We start from the raw sequence: 17,683 nt of genomic DNA, 5'->3' as shown, positions 1-17,683 counted from the left end.
TTTTTTTTTTTTTTTTTTCAATTATGGAATATTATCAAAGTATCTACTTTTCACCCCCAAACCTAAACTAAACATTGTCCTCAATGTTTCAAAATATGAACAATATTATAATAATACAACATATGAAGAGGATCATGCTGAGTAGAGAAAAAGGAAAGAGAATACCCGATTTCGGCGAAAGCAAGATTAGAACTCCGTTATTCAAGGCAAGAATCCAACAGTAACTTAAGTGAAAGCACATTGGATTAGCAAAATATATACAAAAGGAACAAAAGGGTTTTTTTTTTTTTTTTAAAAAAAAATTTATCTATTGGATTATGTACAAAAAATTCACCATACACCAATAATCTAAAGAGTTGAGGATCAACCCAAAAGACGAAGTGTAGAGGTTTCAACAGCTTCACACAAATATAACAGGAAAGAAACGCAAGTGAAACTGTGAAACAAAATGAGCTACCCCCAAACCTGGATTTTTCAACGGACAAAATTTTGGAAACAAAATCTCGCAGTTTTGGGGGTTCATCATGCACAAGGTCTAGCTCGAAATGAACTGTGCTAGGGACGGGCAAACATGCTAATTCCAACTGTGGCTCCTCAAAGTTATTATACTTAGATGCAAAATAGTCCAAAAGGACTTGGGAAGCACACAGTTCCAAACCTATATTAGGGACTCTCAGAAAAGTCGGTTTGACAATATGGGTACAAACCAAATCTAGGTTGGGTGGAAGGCCATCAGATTGTGACTTATGTAGGACGATAGGCACATCATTACTAATCACATCAACATCTCCTAAGTCTTCTACACGTGTCACAACATGCTCACAATCATCAAACAAATTGGCAAGATCACAATCAGAGTCATCAACATCATCAACAGATTTATTCTCATGCATCGGCAAATCAGGAGAAATATCACAATGTGACCTAGGTAGAGAATCAGACACATCAAATATATTTTCATGCATATTAACATTAGTGTCTACAGAAGATTCAACTATTCCTATGTCATGCTCATCTTCACAGAATAATTGTACGAATACCATGTCAATATCAAAATCATATGAATTACAATGAGTATTAGAAAGAACAACATTCATGAAGGTCGAGGGCGAGAAGCCATATGTTTTTGAACTAACAGGTTCCACAATATTTTCATGTTCTTCTAACATATCATCATAATCATCATCATGGTAGCATGCATATTGGTCCTCATTAACAGTGGTGGTGTCATTAGTCGATTCATGTTCCTCTAAATTAGGTTCATATTCAACATCATTTACAAGAATGGGACTAGACACTTCATTAGGGACAACATACATTTCCTCATGAATTTCCTTCTTTTGTAGGTGAAGCAAAATCTGATCTAAACATGCCTGAATTCGTGATGTAGATCTATCAAAGTTTTGCTCACTGAGTCTGAAAGCTTCTGTGGTGGAGTCTAAATTCATGGGAGTACAAAATTCTTCATGTTCAAATTGTGGTGAATGGTACATGTGTGCATGTCATTAGGGTTTACAAAATATTGATCGCAACCCTCAAAGGATTGATTATGATCCCAATGACTACCATTCTCACAATTTATGGGCATTTCATACCTTGGATTTTCTCTAGATTGCCTAAAATTATGCAAAATATGACAATTCTCAACAGGGTGGTCTAAACTACCACATGCGGGACATGCATAGATTTCAGGTTGCCTAAGAAAATTAGATGTGACAGATTCCTCATGTGATTGCATTTCTAAAGTTGCGATTCGAGCTTCTAATTGATCGATCAGTGATGATTGTGTGAGTGAGGCACTAGCAAAATGTTCATTTTCACGTTGTAATGAATGATGCATGTGTGAATAGTTATTAGGGTTCATGTATTGAGGCTCGGGACTTTGAAAATGTCCATAATAATTCCTATAACTATTGACATCATGGTCTATGGGAGGTTCATAACGTGGAGTATGTCCATACGCAAGTTCTCTAAGGGATTTGTTGTATTCCCCAACTGTAGACCAAGATCTAGACATGATTTGGCTCAAAAGCTAAGTAACTATGTTACAAAGCCCAAAATTTGGTTTTTAATGGGTTTGGATTTTTGGGAAAAATTTGGTTTTTTTAATTGGGAGCAAGCCCACATTGGTGGGAGAAATTGCTTTTCCAAGGGAAGGTGAACAAGCCCACAATGTGTATGCAAACTGAAGCCCAATGTAGCTTTTGAGATAGCCCAATTGTTGCTTGTTGGTCTGCGGCCCAGTTGGGCTTTTAAAAGTTCAGTTTTTCTAATTTAAAACTACAGGCCCAAATCAATCTAACACCACAAGCCCACAAGCAATTAAACAAACAAGCCCACAAGAAATTAATTACAAACCCAACGGAAAAATGGAAAAAATTATTACAAGCCCACAAATTAAAAATGGAAGCCCACAGGTTGGGTTCTCTTAATGGGTTTAGGCTTACTTGCTTAAGCACAGCACAGCTGCTCAGTTTGGTTGCAAAAGCCCAGTTGGGCTTTGGATCATCCTAAGCTTTTGTCTTTGATGAGGCCCAGTTGGGCTTGGTCTTCAGCAGGCTCACCAGCTCATGGCTTTGCAGCAGGAGCAGATCAACAGCAACAGGTGCAGAAGGCAGCAGCAGGCAGCAACAGGGAGAGTAACAGCCTCAGTTCCACCAGTTCACCAGCAACATCAGAGGCAGTGCAAATGGGCTAAGCAGTTCACAGCAGTGCACTAAAGCAACAAGCAAGAAGATGCTCTGATGTTGTGCAAGAACATCAAGCCAACAACTAGATGAAGATGTAAACAGCAAGAATGCCCTGTAAACAGCAAATGATGCAAGTGCAGCTGCAAGTTAAGAGCAGCAGCAAGCAAATGAGCAAGGAAAGAAAAACAACATATGTGCCGCAACCGAGACCCCGGCAGCGGCGCCAAAAACTTGATGGGTTTTATAAACAACCTACAAATTGACCTGCAAGTATACAGGGTCAATTGTAGCTAGAATGGGAAGAAAGGGAAAGTCCACAGGGACAAGGGGGAGCAAATGTTGTTTTCTAGCTTCTCTAGCTGCTTCCTAAGCTAACATGGAGCTGAATGGACTGATGTACGAGAGCTGAATGGGGGCAGTAAACAGTGAGTGAAACAAGTAAAGATTGTGGTGTTAAGACACCACTGTGAGCATGAGGGGAAAACAAACAGTGAGCAATGAAGGTAAAATAAATGAAAGAAAACAGAAAACAAGCAAAACAGTTGAAGATGGAAATGTATGAAGATGGATGAGAATTCTCCTTCACCTAGCTAGTTCACCTTGGTTACATCCCTGTCATGTGACTAGTTAACTATCTAAAGTCCTTGGATAACCCCTAGCATTGCCTATCTAATTAAAGCATAGGCAATCACAGGTCATTTAGGGTATAGGTCTCTAACTAATATGGCTTTGTGAATCCTTAGATTATCACTAACTCCTAGCATTAATGGTCTGTTTAAAGCACCACTAATCACAAGCTAGTGAACCTTTGCAATGTTACTAACCGAAATGTTTTGAGCTCAACAGGGTCTAACCCAAATGGCTAACCAACAAAGTTCAGTTGTCTTCTCACCCTAGTGGTGAATTAGAACATAACAAACATGGTGATTTACATGAACATTAACATACACAAGAACATGAACATAACATCAGAACAGAGTTTAACAGTGAAGAACAAGTACTGACAGTATAATTGAAATTGAAATTAAACATGAAACTGAAATTAAAATTAACCCAATTAGGGGGTATCTCGGCTAACCCAAGAACACCTATTACAACACCCCAAAGCATCTATTTATAGTTTATACACACTCTCTCCAAAATCCCCAGAAAACAGAAAAATTAGGGTTTGATAAAAATTGAAATTAATGCATACCTAATATCTGAAAACACTTGAGAGCTTCGACCCATGCTTCTATTTCCTCTATTGCGTCTCCTGCTACTCTCAATTGCTTCTCTAACCTAACTTATTTCATCATCCCTTAATCCTAGGGTTTCAGAGAAAAAGGGTTGAGAAATGATGAAATAAGTTGATAGAGGGGTAGGGTAGTGATGGGTTTACGTATGGAAGAGATTTGAGGGCTCGTGTGGAGTTGGTGGTGGTGGCAGCGAGTTGGTGGAGCAGGTGGAAGGGGAAGGCTCTGCTGTGGAGAAGAAGAAAGGGGGAGAAGAAGGAGAACCCGATGGAAATTTGTTAGGGTCTTGTTTGGGTGTGGGTATTAGGTATTTGGGTATTAAGGTGTGAGGCAGGGATAAAGATTTTGATGTTTCGCGAAGCTGAGCCGTGGGATGATAACTTCTGAAACGAATCTAATGGCGAGATGGAGACAGATTATGAGCGACCGTTGGATGCAAAAATACAACGAAACTAACGGCTCAAGATGAAGTTAGGTGTTGTAGTGTTGGTCAGGTGCATCGAAATCTGATGCATGATGACGCAGCGACCGTTGGATGATGGAATGGATCCAATCTTACGGTTAAGAAGGAAAACGGGTTTGGGTATTGAATTTTGGGTTTAGGATATGGGTTTGGGTTTAGGAATTGGATTTGGGCTTAGGTAATCTTGAGCCCACTTCTTCTTTAAGAACAATTTCTTCCTTTTTAAGCCCATTTTCATCCTTGAGTCTTCCATACCGCGTTCTGCACTTCTTTTCCGCTAGAGTTTCCTCCGGCTTTTTTTCGTGTCTTTGCTCTTTTCGCTCCGCAACTCATCTAGTCTTTATTTATTACCTAAAAATGAAAAATTAATTAATAAAAATATTTATTCTTGAAAACAATGAAAATACAGAATATGGGATAAAATGTAGAATTAATGCACAAAGGATGAGTTAAATGCCAAGAAAAATATATAGAAATATGCACTTTTTAGCACTCATCAATGGACATGTCTTCTTTTGTTAGCAAAACACCTATCATTCATTTATTTCCACACAACAACAAATATCAGATGGGAGCACGAATTAAATCTTCTTTCTTCATATCATTCATTTATTTCCCCTCAACAACAAATTTCAAATTTGATATTTCTACCAAAAGGTCATTAAATGCTAAAACTTTTATAGAAATTAATCGAAATTTGAGCAGTAATTTTGAAATGTGGGAACAAAAATTGTTTTTTCCACTCGAACTTGATATAAGAGACCATTTACATTAAGAATCGCAATATCGATCTTACTATGTCAGCGGATAAAATCTTATGATAAATTACAATAATACGACTCATGTGGGATATATATAGCACCTTGGACGTTGTCTAAACCATATGATTTTTTTATAAAAATATGTACAGGAAAATTTCAAATGCAAGAACACTCAACTTACTATTGGCAAACCCTGATGATACTATTAACAAAAGGTGAGAGATACTATTGGCAAACCCTGATGATACACACTTCATTGATCAAACCAATTTTCAGTTAAAACAATAATTAATTACATAATATTTTTATTAATAATAATTGTGGAATTAAAGTAGTCCTAACGACAATATAATGAATGATCTTGTAATTGTTTGAATTTCCTGAATATACTTGATCATGATCACACATACGTATTCATTGATTATTTTTTGTTGATATTGCTCCATAAATACTTTCTCTTAGTTGAACATTTTCTTGCTCCAAGATGGACCTTGGTTCCCTCCTTCATGAGTTTTTAAATGTTCAGATTACCTAATTGTAACAATTTGTAGTCTTTTTATTTTCGTAGTAGAGAATCATAATAGTTTCGTTATTTATGTTAATTCCAGGTTATTAGGATGATTTGTTCATTTTAGTTCCCCAAGTATGACTTTTAATCAATTCTTTGATGTTAGCTTCTTTGCTTTCCATCATTTTAAATACCAAAGGATTTATGACTTCAATGGAGTGTTACCATTCCACGTATCATACTGAAATTTCGTTGGATATATATTATATATCATTAATTGAGCTTTATTCTTTTATATGTCTTCCTTTCTAGGATGTCTTGTTAGAATCCTCTTCCATGAGGTTGTTCGCTTATTTAGGTCATCAATCTAGTTATTTGGAGAGAAAAAAATTTAATAGGTGATAGGGAAAAAAAATCATTGAAAAAAAACTAGTTAAGGTGGCTAACTCAACCCAAAGAATGCAACTGGTAAAAAAGAGAAACCAAGTTTGGATCCAGTCACCCAAAGAATAGAAGAAAAAAAAAGATGAATGAAGTATACGAATAATAACATATGTCCTTTCTTTCTATGCCAACGTAAAGAGGTCGATAGAGATCAAGTCAAATAAATCCATCACCATGTTAGCCGTTAAACCCAACCTGTTAGTGTTTGACTCTGTCACAAAAATAGCTTGAATCTTGATATCTCTAACTATAGTTGACACATTTCTCTTTTTGTGGTTTCAAATTCTTGAGTTGCTTTCTCCATATGCACTATCATGTTGTAACTGACAAGTTGTTTTAAGTACGGTTAAGTCGCTCATCACCATAATCATGACTCCAAGATTTTACGTTTGCGGCAATAATATTGCTATCATACTATTAATGGAGGTTACACCCTTTGGAAAAATAAGCCAAAAGTCACTTTATTCGTTAACTGTAATAAAAATAGAAACACGGTTCATTTTATAAACATCTTTCCTCAAGCGTCTCTTTCTTTCTCCTCGTTCCCCCCCCCTTTTGAAGCCTTTTACCTACATGGACGAGTAGTCCTTTGGATAAGTCTGGGGGGTTCGGAAAGGTTTATGAGTAGGGGTTGGGGTTGATATAGATCTACGTAACACTGGTGGTAATGAATCACATGATTTTGGAAAATGTTTTGTTTTCTTATGTTTTGGTATATCTTGGTCAATTTGCTGATATTTTTATCTTCATTTTATGTCGTTCTTAGTCAGTAATATCGCATTCTTCTGTTGAATTTACTCAGAAACCTATTCTTTTTTAAGGGTAGAAGGTAATTTTACAAGATTTTTGGGAGAAAGATTAAATATGTGAACTTTATATCAATTAGTTTTTCACCTAAACTAACTCCTGTTAGAGCATTGCTCGGTTGAACCCACAAGTTTTGATATCTCAAGCTTATTGTCAATGTTGGATGATCAAAACTATATGTTGATTTCTAGTCTACTAAGTCAAGTCTCAGAATAGGTTAGAATATGGTAGTTGAGTATCAGACATCACCCTTAAAGACTGAAGATTGACGAAGACATTTGGAGAACTTCTGTATCAGGTATGTGAAGACTGGACAGTTCTATGTTACTCACTATCTTACTGTTTTATCTTGTTGAGACGATGTCGTATGACTTCTTGTAGATTTACAAAGAAGAAATTTCAAGTCAAGCTTGTCTTGTTAAAAATATCGAAATATGATTCTAAGAAAAGATGGTCAACGATCCTTAACAATATTAGTTCTAAACATTTTATTGTGTAAATCAATTTTTGGATCGATTGAAAATTGTCCAAGCAAATGATTTATCATGCGGGCATAAGAGAGAAATATCGAACTTACTGATATTTTTACTTAAGGTAGGTTGGCAAACCAGTTCGCAAACCATAGATATCTGAGTTTCAGAAATACATGAGCGCTGGCGAACCACTTCGCAAACTGCAAGTTCAGTTGGAGACCGTTCACGAACCGGTGTGAACTGAAATCTGAAAGTTGGTTTTAAAGGCTAGTTGTTGACAAACCCGATTCACAAATCTTGGTCAACTAAATTTGGTAGTCTTGTAGGGTTGGCGAACCCGGTTCACGAACCGTTGTTCCCTGACTCGTAAAAGAGCCTAACGGTTCACGAACCATTGTACAAACTACCCCCAATTTAAGTTTTAGTATATGCTCAAAGACTTATTCTTAAAAATATGTTTGGCATTACTAGAACTCTCTCAAATACTTGTAAGGTTTATTTATCACTCAAACACTCATGTGTGTGCATCATGATTAAATTCTTAGGTGTTTAAATGAACATCAAATTTCTTTAGTTCTTTGGCATATTTTCCAAACCGAACAATCATTATACATGGTTCCAGAACCGGTTCCTAGTGTATGTTCTTCTATTATATTTTTAAGACCTAAAAGTGTATGCTTGATTCTCAAGTTATCTTAGCTTGAACTCTAAGCTACCCATGGTCCTTGAAAATTTGTAAATAGAGATGCTCCTTCAAATGGAAAATTCAGTCCCTGACACTTTTTGTCCTAGTTGATTTTAGAGTCATCCTCCAGACCTAGGTTTCCTCTGAGAAACATAATTAGGTCTACGACTAAAAGACTTTGCTTTGGGGATTCGTGAAGCCAAGTATGACTATCTTTACCTTGATAGTTCGTGTATCTAGTTCTTTTTTTTTTCTGTTATCGAGGTTTTCGTATTCTCTTTCACGTAATATAGATAGTAATCAAAAAGTTCTCTTCGTCTCATACTTTGTGATTCCCCAAGATAGATACTTGAAAAATGATCTTAATTTATCTTTTGAAGATTGTTCTTGAGAGGTGGTTAAGAATGTAGGCTTCTCTTAGGAAGTCGTAAGTTCCAGATTTGTGAGGTTTGCTAGCTTTGTCTATTGCAAACATATTTCCACACCTTAATCTTTGATTTAAACGGAAATCAAATAGGCTAATCTGTTAGAGGCAAATTGGTATTAAAAGTCCTCACTTAGGTTGAAGAAACTCTTAGGTTGTAAAGGACGTCATCTAAGGGAATCAATTGCGTAGATCCTTGAGAGGTTCGAGAGACGTAAGGACCACGACTGTAACCGAATTTCCTGGAGGGTAGATTAAGCCTCAACTACATTCCAGTATGATATCAGGCTAGTGTCTGTAGCGGCTTAATACAGTTTGGTGTTCAAATCTGGACGAGGTCCCGGGGTTTTTCTGCCATTCTGGTTTCCTCGTTAACAAAACTTTTGGCGTCTTGTGTTTTTCCTTTTCCGCATTATATTTTTTATTTTTACAATTGGATTCATACATGTTTGTACCTATTCAATCTAAGTATATACATCCGCCTAATTGCAATCAATTGCGAGACTAGTTTCTTGTAGAATTCGTATCTTGAAAGATAGATAACAAGTTTAATTGCTTGGCAGAATTTCGATTGAATTATTTGGATACGACTAGATTGCTCTTAGATATTGATTTTTTAAATCATCCAAGTACTATGCTCAAACAATCATGTACACAGACCCTGTGTCTATATACATATTTATTGAGTAGAGGTTAGAGATATAAACTCTACATACAATCGTCAAAGATCATTCAGTTGGTCTACTAGAAATTTTATTAGGTTTTTTCCATACAGGTTTACGAACACAACAGTTGGGTGTGTACTTGGTACCCCTGCGTTTTCATCGCTCATTCAAATTAGTCTGTCGCTGATCATTTTTGGGTTTGTGCTGATTTGGGTTCGAGTTTAGTAGGTCAATCTATTTTTCTCGATTCTTGTTGATTTATTGGTGCTCTCTATCTTTCCTTTTGATGGGTGCTGGAGATTTTTAATCTTGAATTTTTTTAAGGGTGTTTTTTTCTTTAAATCTAGGCAACCTTTCTATGTTATGAGGTAGTTCCTTCTCTTTATTTCTCGGTTTTTGTTGAAGACGATTCTTTGCAGTCTGTGTTTTTTTCTCCCTTTTGCTTCAAATTGGCTTATTTATCTTTTACATCTTAATCTTCCCTGGTTTCATTCAAGTAATTTTATTTATTTAGTTTTTTAGTTCATTTCATCTTAGTTTTCATATGTAATATTGTTTGCTCTTCCTGGAATTATCTTTGTTAAAAGTCTCTGAAGTTTCTGAAATTCATTAGTGTGATGTTCGATCTCCACCTCTCTATTCTTCATGTTTAACCTCTTCGGATAGTTTATAAATTTAGTGTTGGGAGTATGTCAGATATAGTAAAATCACCTGGGTTGCAAGTAATAAAGAAAAATAAATACCACCTTGGCTCATTATATCTTAAAAATCCTAAAATTTATCAATTTCTTACAATCGATATGCATTCCTCTTTCTTGTTTACTTTTTTATTTCAATTTCATTTCTAGTTATATCTGCACTACTGATTGTAATTTTATTTCTTCGTACGTCAATTATATTTCGTTTTTTAATCGTGATAGGATTTAGTTTTGTGTACATTGATAGAGCACATGGCGGTGTTCAATTAAAATCTCATGTCACCTAGCTGCCATGTGCATTTTCGAGAATGAGCGCTCTACCATATGAGTTATATCCTCAAGTTGTGTTCGAGTAAGAACCGAACTAATAAATACCGAATTTGCTTATGACTCTTAGGCATTCTACCATCTCAATAAGAGTATCACAAATTCATAATGTATTAGTTACACCATGTTTGTTTGGATCTGAATCACGATCTGAATTTGACTCGATATCTGATTCTGGGAAAATCAGATTTCAGATTGTTTTTTTTATTTTCTCCATGTCTGACTTTGAGGTCTGACACGACTCATACATTTGACTCTCAGCTATCTGAGTTAGGTACCTGATTATCGAGGCACATATATGACTTGAATCATAAATTTTTTGTAGTCATATTATTTATGATTTTTGATGTAAAGACACGGACGAAAGTTGAGTCGGAGGAACATTGATGTAAGGTTGGGTCATAAATATCGACAAATTGTTTGACTCCTTATTTAAATACCAGCTTGGGGATGTAGCTCAGATGGTAGAGCGCTCGCTTAGCATGCGAGAGGTACGGGGATCGATACCCCGTATCTCCATTTTTTTGAGTTTTTTTTTCTTTTTGATTAAAAACCTGGTCAAGAGTCAGGACACTGGTTAAAAACACAAAGACGCCGCAACACTGAACAATATTAGCAGCGTGGAGGGAACGAAGCCATTTTCATTTCCCTCCCAATTCCCCCACCAGATTTCTTCATACTTTCCGATCTGTCTCTCTCTTTTGTCACCCAAATTAGGGTTTACAAGATTTTTAGACACTCGATGAGACTCTCCCTCCTCTGGCTGATGAACAACAGAAATGGATAATCCGTTGACACCGCCAGATGATATAACCGAGAAGAAGAAGAAAACTCCAGATCCAGAATTTATAAGTTGTTTGCTTCAGCCTCCAACTGCTGATTCAGATCCTACTTACATTGGGACTCGTCGTCTACTTCTTTACAGAAAACTTAACTCTGGTATTGATCGCCGTAAGGTAAATTCTAAATTTCCTCTCCCTCTTTTGTAGTTTTTTTAGTTTCATTTCTGGATTAATTTTAATTAAAAATCACCTTAGCATTTTGGTCTTTGAAATAAGAGTTAGGAAGTCAGTTTTGTTACACATTGCGTAGGAGATAGTATCTGTAGATTTTGATTAGACAACTTAGTTATTTCAAGAATGTTCATATTTAATTGTACATTGGAGTAGTTTCGATGTGAATTGCGGCTCGATTTGATGACTTCTAGTATATTGGAGTAGTTTCCATGTGAATTGCTGCTTGGATTTGATGAATTTTAGTATATGATGTCTAGTCTGTTGCTTAGTGAATTTGTTTTGTGTTGAAGGATTGGAAATCGAATGGAAAAGGTTATGTCGCTTACCGTAATTGGATTTGTAGACCAAGGAATTGGGAGAGTTTGCATATTCCAAGTGGCCCGAGCACACCTGGTCAAAGGTTAGTGTAACTGCGATTGTATGCTCTTTGGTTTTGGTTTTTATTAGCATTGATGCATTTCTGTGACTTGTTCCAATTGTTCTGTAAATTTATGTTTCCATACGATTCTGACATCAGGATAATTTACTGATTGATGCATCAGTGGGCGATGGGTTCCGACTCCAAGCCCACTCTCAATTTTGTTAGAGGTGGACAGTTGGGGGGGTTCCAGCAGGGTATGTATGATAACTCTTGCCAGTTTATCTTTATTTTCTATGATACTGCCAATGTAATTGCTTATAGTGTCCTTGGAAACCGGTCAAAAGAGCAGCTTTAGGGTACTGGATTGTTAGTCCGTTATAATTGATAGATGTATTATGTTTCTTTTTTGAAGATATGTACAATATGTTACGGGTTTAGCTGATTCCCATCCATGCAGGATTTAAGAAGTGGCAATCTAGGTCGTCGTACAAGTTTCAGCTCAAGCCTGAGTGATAGTGATCGGCCTATACGGAAAGTTGAGCCTGCATATTCTTTTGTAGGGATGCATTGCATCTTTGACCATTGCAAAGCATCAGGTACCTTTGATTGTTCTCTTCTTCTTTCCTCTCCTTAGTTCTTCTAATTTTTTCCTTTGAAAACAAAGCAAACTAAAAAGTTTCAGTTACCAGTTACTGTGTTGAAGTTTGGGAACATGAGTTCGGATCTACTTGCTTATGGGGCTTCAGATGGATCCTTGACTGTTTGCAGTGTCTCTCAACCACCTTCTATCGTTAAGCATTTGAGTGGTCATTCAAAAGATGTCACAGGTTGGAATCAAGTGAACACATCATCTATATACTATAGTTTTTCTACGAAAATTAAATGCAGAATTGCCATTCTTGACTTCCATTTGTTATTCGATTTATGCCAAAACGTAAAACAGTAGTTTGGCATTGACTCTTCTATACAAAGTACCTTACATATAAATGATTTCTGTGAAGGATAATAGTGTCCCACACTGTTGATATCCCTTTAATAACTTAAAATATAATATGGAAGGGTCACTCCACTCATAGCCAATTGGTTTTGAGTTGGATGCCCTTAAACTTTAATTTGGTATCAGAGCTAGGCCCGTGCGTGAGTAGGCCCAACGGTCACCACACAACATAGGTCCACGTGTTAGACCCAGCGGATAATAGTGTCCCACACTGTTAATATCCCTTTAATAACTTAAAATATAATATGGAAGGGTCACTCCACTCATAGCCAATTGGTTTTGAGTTGGATGCCCGCAGACTTTAATTATTTCTATATGTTTATTAACCAGTTTATCTATTCACAGATTTTGATTTTTCATCCAATAATCAGTATATTGCTTCAACTTCAATGGATAAGACTGTGAGAATATGGGAGTTATCAGGAGGCAGCTGCATTAGAATAATATATGGAGTCTCCCCACAATTATGCATCCGCTTTCACCCAGTGAGTGTACACTGTCGTTGACATTTTTTTTAGTGATGTCAAGTCTTGCTCAGCTCTTACATTCTTTCTCTTTCACTGCAGGTAAATAACAACTTCCTTTCAGTTGGCAATGGAAATAGAGAGATCAATGTAACTTCTCCTCACAACTTAGAAAATGGGATGATATTGCTACGCTCTGAGGTTCAATTCCAAACTTCTGCCTTCAATTGTGTTTCAGGTGATAAATTTCAGCACGGGGAGGATCATTAAAAAGGCAATGTTCGAGAGTGAGGTTACAGCCATGGACCACGATCATACTGGTCAGCTTATATTTTGTGGTGATGCTCAGGTTTGCTAACTTACTTCATCGTAATCTGGATTCTGTGACAGCCTCGGTTATTAAGCCGTGCAACTAAACTGGCTAAAATGTACAGGGGTGCATATACAGCGTACTTATGGACTCCCACACTGGAGCATTATCCCGTTCGCATCGCCAGCGAAGTAGCCTTAAACAAAAATCCCCTACTACAACTGTACAGTACCGTACCTTCTCTCTGCTGGCAAGGGGTCCTGTTCTTTTAACATGTACACAGGATGGAAGTCTTTCCTTCTTCAGGTATCTGTTTTAAGTTTCATCTTGTACTTCTCATCTAATCGGTGGACACGGCTTTGGAATTTTTTTTGAGTCATTTTTTCCTAATGACTGGAGATTTGCCTTGTAGTGTTGCTTTGGAGATACAAGGGTATCTGACTCTCCGTTGTTCACTCAAACTGGCTCCTCGAGTGCATAGTATCCGTGCAACATTCTGCCCACTACTTTCACTTGAAAAGGGAGAATTTATAGGTAGGTACCTTACAGTGTCATGTTAAAAGAGTACTGTGCTAATGTATGTTGTGACATGCTTTCTGAACTTCTTAGGAATATCAACTTCTAAGGTGATCTTCCATATAACATTAGAAACCAAACAAGCACAACCTTGGTAGTGTGTATGCTTGAAACCTGAAAGTAGTGTTTAACTTTGAAGTCCAACTTGCTGTTTTGCACTTTTCATCAATGCTACAAGTCTAACCTTTAATCTGATTGTTGAATTTGAAGTTGCTGGAAGCGAAGACTCAAACGTTTACTTTTATGACTTGACTCGTCCAAAACACACGTGTGTAAACAAATTACAGGTTTGTGTAAAACTCGCTCCTATACAGAGAACCCTCAATGTACTCCCACTCTCTCTAAAAATTTGGTTACTTGCAGGGTCATGGTTCACCAGTTATAGGGATTGCTTGGAACCATGGGGAGAACTTTTTGGTTTCATCAGATTCTGATGGTACAGTGATTGTCTGGAAACGAGCAAAGACTACTAGTTAACGCAACATTTACACTGAAAGATGGCGCTTCCATCATGTGTACACTAAAAAAGAATGAAAAAGGATATGTAGGTTCACTTGGAAACCACCACCTTTTTCACGTGGATCAGTTGGACCACTTGTGATCACCGAAAGTATGAAGTGCGTTCCCAAGTACAGCTTTTATTTTCTTCTATAGTATCTCTACAACTGTTGTGAAACGTAAATTTTGGAAAACAAAATGAAACATGACTAGATGAGTAAGAATTTCTCCGCACAAATCCATTGAAAATGGAAAAGGGTTTCTATAGTTTTATACTCTTTATATGGTAATGGAATTGGAGAAAGGAAAATCTAACACCGCCGATTTCTTAAATGAAAAACTAGAATAGTTCATGGACATGAAGTATCTTATCATTGGATTATCTCCAACAAAAATGAGAAATTTAACAAACTTGAAGATGTAATCCCAGTTTTGAAGCCTAATATAGTCCAACTACTACAGTCTTCCGAAGTTGTTGAACGGAAACTGCTAAATATTAAGAATAAAATTTGCGCGAGAGAAAGAGTGAGAACACACCTGATAGGTAAAGGCAGGCAAGTAGTAGTTAAGCGAGTGGAGTGGAGAGTCTGTAGGAAACCCCTCCCCCATAGTGGGTGCAATGTTTTCGTTTTGCCCGGCTGTTTTACTGTTTAAGATATAGCCTTGGCCTCAGAAGAGAGTGTGCTTAAACTTAGTTGGTACCAGACATTCTAGAAGTGAGAAAGCAAAAGCGACAGAAAGAGTTTTTTTTGCTGAATAACAGAGAGTTAAAAAGGGTGGAAAAAGAAAAATTCCGTTGCCGGGACTTGAACCCGGGTCTCTCGGGTGAGAGCCGAGTATCCTAACCACCTAGACTACAACGGATTGTTGGTATTGGGCATCTAATATAATAAATTAAACTGTAGTTTAATTTCGGCTCTTCCAGCTCAAGCATGAGTGGGACTGGAAGAAGGGGAAAAACCTTCAAAGTCTGGCATATTTGTCGAACCCAATTTAGGTCTTCAATTTCCGTGTCTATTTTGTCAGGGCAGAGTCCTTTGTTGGATAGTGAGATAATGCAACCAGGTTGAGTACATTTTTAAATCAAATGCCAATCAATAGAGATACGTAATTTACTTCTACACCTTTTAGTCCTAATATTAAGGGAAAATTGGGAAAATGCCCCAATATGGGGTGCAATGTTGGAAATCTGCCCCAATATTTAAATGTTCGGAAAAATGCCCCATTCCGTCAAAAACTCAGTTAAGTCACATGTGTGAGCCCACACACACGAATAAAAAGACAAATACGTCCTTCAAAATTCACGGTTAAGGGTTCAAAATCCAGGATTGAGGGTTTAGGGTTCATGTTTAAGGTTCTGGTGGTGGAAGCGGCGGTATTAATGGTAGTTCTGGTGGTGATGGTGGTTTTACGCATGTGACTTAACTGGGTTGGATGTCAAAATTAACGAAATGGGACATTTTTCCAACTATTTTTAACGTTGGGGCAGATTTCCAACATTGCATCTCATATTGGGGCATTTTTCCAAGTTTCCCTAATATTAACAACATACCCATGCTTGAGTCGAAGCCTAGTGTGTGGAGAATTGGAGAACAAGACCTCATTTAGTTATACCCACTCAGACTATTTTCCACCATAAAACACTTCATACCTTGGTTACCATCCACTCAGGTCGTTGTAGTACTTCATACCAAAGGCTTGTTCAAAAAGCATAACTTTTAGTTTTTCTGGAAAATCACCTGGTTGAATCTCAGCTGGCCACTCATCACCAGGAGGAACCATCCCTCCCTCGTCCTCAATGTCTGGTTGAATCTCAGCTTTCTTCTTCTCCATTTTTGCCAGATAACGGGCAGCTTTATTCAAACCCCTCGGATATCCTAACAAATCATCTAGATCTTGACCTTTAGGAGCCCGAGCTTTAATTTCCCTCGCAAGAGGCACCAAGCTCGGATCAGAACCCCTACACCCAAAGAAAGACCCCAAACACCCCTTGTAGCAAATACCTGTACCATCTCTACATTTAACACTAGGGCAGTCCCATAGTAAATTAACGAGACTCGGAAGTTTAATCGAATTGCTCTCAACACAAAGTTCAGAAATTCCATGTTTCTCAGCAAGTACGACACCAGCCTTCACACCCATCAGCACTTGAGTATAAAAAGATTTTGCATCTGATGAGTACATGGCTGAAGCAGTGACTGGCTTTGCGTGCCAATCGCGTAAAACAACTCCATATCCTCCATAGCCTTTATTCTTATTATAATGAGCATAAACATTAACCCAAGCATAACGTGTTTGATGATTTTTCACTTCCCAAGAGTTAACCCAAATTTCAAATTGTGGCCCCAAAGGAGGCTTCTTTCGACATTTAGGTCTATAAACAAGATCTTTCCTCACTGGTGGCAAACAAACAGGTCTAGGTTTCGGAGGCGAATAATCTTCCTTGTCCGAGTCAGAGATTCCATTCCATAAGCCCTTCTCATGTTCCACCTCCTAATCAGAGAGAAGTTTATATCCGTACTTCAGAGCCAGCAAACCTCTTTGTTGTCTAATTACATCACATCTGTAAAGAAACTGGAAAGATAGATAAAGATTGAGGCTGCAAAGATATTGTTTGTTATATTTGTATCAATAAGAACTGAAAAAAATCAAATGAGTATTTATTACTTACAGTTATTGATACGATTTCTGTGCTCTGTTCTGTTGCTGTTGAATTGGTCATACCTACTTCTTTATCTCTGACGTCATCATCTAAGTCGCCTCCTGATTGATAATATTCTTCTTCTGAGTAATGATATTCGACAGAACACACAGAGGAGGGATCTTCTTCTTCTTGTTTACAACATTCTTCAGCAACTGGTAATAACTCGTCGTCGCTGACATCGGGACTGGTGCCAACACCAGATTCAGAAGATGTATCAGAATCCACATCAGTGCAATTGGTGAAGACTAAGAGAAAAGATAAGACCGTAAGCAATTGTTGCATCTGAGTTAATATAAAATGCCCAGGATACATGCTCAGTGTGATCAAACAAAATTTATTTAATCTAAAACAAAAAGAAATCCTTCATGAGCTGCTGCGGGATCTTAACTCAGATAAGTCAAACACAGCAACAACAGAAAAAAAAAAAGGATATACATTATTTAGCTTTGATTTGCTTAACTAGACAATGAAAAACAACTTGGGGTCCCTTTTAACAGATCACGAAAAAAACTGCCACAATAACCTTATAGCCAAACATAGGAAAGAAGAGATAAAAAAAAAAAAAAAAAAAAAAAAA

The 17,683-nt window shown here is 37.2% G+C and overlaps 2 protein-coding genes and 2 non-coding genes across 4 annotated transcripts; 2 read left to right on the top strand and 2 right to left on the bottom strand.

Moving 5' to 3' along the window:
* Nucleotides 1-10,626: 10,626 nt before the first annotated feature.
* TRNAA-AGC lies at nucleotides 10,627-10,699 on the top strand. The gene has a single exon. It is a non-coding gene; the product is annotated as a tRNA-Ala (tRNA).
* Nucleotides 10,700-10,776: 77 nt separating this feature from the next.
* On the top strand, nucleotides 10,777-14,636 carry LOC113289067 (WD repeat-containing protein 13-like). Its single transcript, XM_026538240.1, has 12 exons — nucleotides 10,777-11,136; nucleotides 11,487-11,596; nucleotides 11,739-11,811; nucleotides 12,015-12,153; nucleotides 12,247-12,384; nucleotides 12,900-13,039; nucleotides 13,121-13,168; nucleotides 13,257-13,367; nucleotides 13,453-13,634; nucleotides 13,741-13,862; nucleotides 14,115-14,191; nucleotides 14,268-14,636. The coding sequence occupies exons 1-12, from the start codon at nucleotides 10,960-10,962 to the stop codon at nucleotides 14,379-14,381; spliced, it is 1,431 nt and encodes a 476-aa protein (XP_026394025.1). The 5' UTR covers nucleotides 10,777-10,959; the 3' UTR covers nucleotides 14,382-14,636.
* A 557-nt stretch (nucleotides 14,637-15,193) lies between these two features.
* Nucleotides 15,194-15,266, bottom strand: TRNAE-CUC. The gene has a single exon. It is a non-coding gene; the product is annotated as a tRNA-Glu (tRNA).
* A 792-nt stretch (nucleotides 15,267-16,058) lies between these two features.
* LOC113322633 lies at nucleotides 16,059-17,174 on the bottom strand. The gene is made up of 2 exons (XM_026570797.1): nucleotides 17,074-17,174; nucleotides 16,059-16,976 (listed from the first exon to the last, which is right to left on the bottom strand). The coding sequence occupies exon 2, from the start codon at nucleotides 16,584-16,586 to the stop codon at nucleotides 16,059-16,061; it is 528 nt and encodes a 175-aa protein (XP_026426582.1). The 5' UTR covers nucleotides 16,587-16,976; nucleotides 17,074-17,174.
* Nucleotides 17,175-17,683: the final 509 nt, after the last annotated feature.

The sequence above is a fragment of the Papaver somniferum genome, chromosome 1 (genome assembly GCF_003573695.1).
Source record: "Papaver somniferum cultivar HN1 chromosome 1, ASM357369v1, whole genome shotgun sequence".
Classification (NCBI taxonomy): Eukaryota; Viridiplantae; Streptophyta; class Magnoliopsida; order Ranunculales; family Papaveraceae; genus Papaver; species Papaver somniferum.
Note: the sequence above shows the minus strand (reverse complement) of the source record. Positions and strands in the feature narration are given on the sequence as shown.

Excerpts from the sequence above, each read along its gene's own strand:
- LOC113289067 (XM_026538240.1), top strand. The coding sequence starts at position 10,960 with ATGGATAATCCGTTGACACCGCCAGATGATATAACCGAGAAGAAGAAG. Across the intron at positions 12,154-12,246 it reads TGACCATTGCAAAGCATCAG|TTACTGTGTTGAAGTTTGGG; the intron begins GTACCTTTGATT and ends TTCAGTTACCAG. Across the intron at positions 13,368-13,452 it reads TATTTTGTGGTGATGCTCAG|GGGTGCATATACAGCGTACT; the intron begins GTTTGCTAACTT and ends TAAAATGTACAG.
- LOC113322633 (XM_026570797.1), bottom strand. The coding sequence starts at position 16,586 with ATGTACTCATCAGATGCAAAATCTTTTTATACTCAAGTGCTGATGGGT.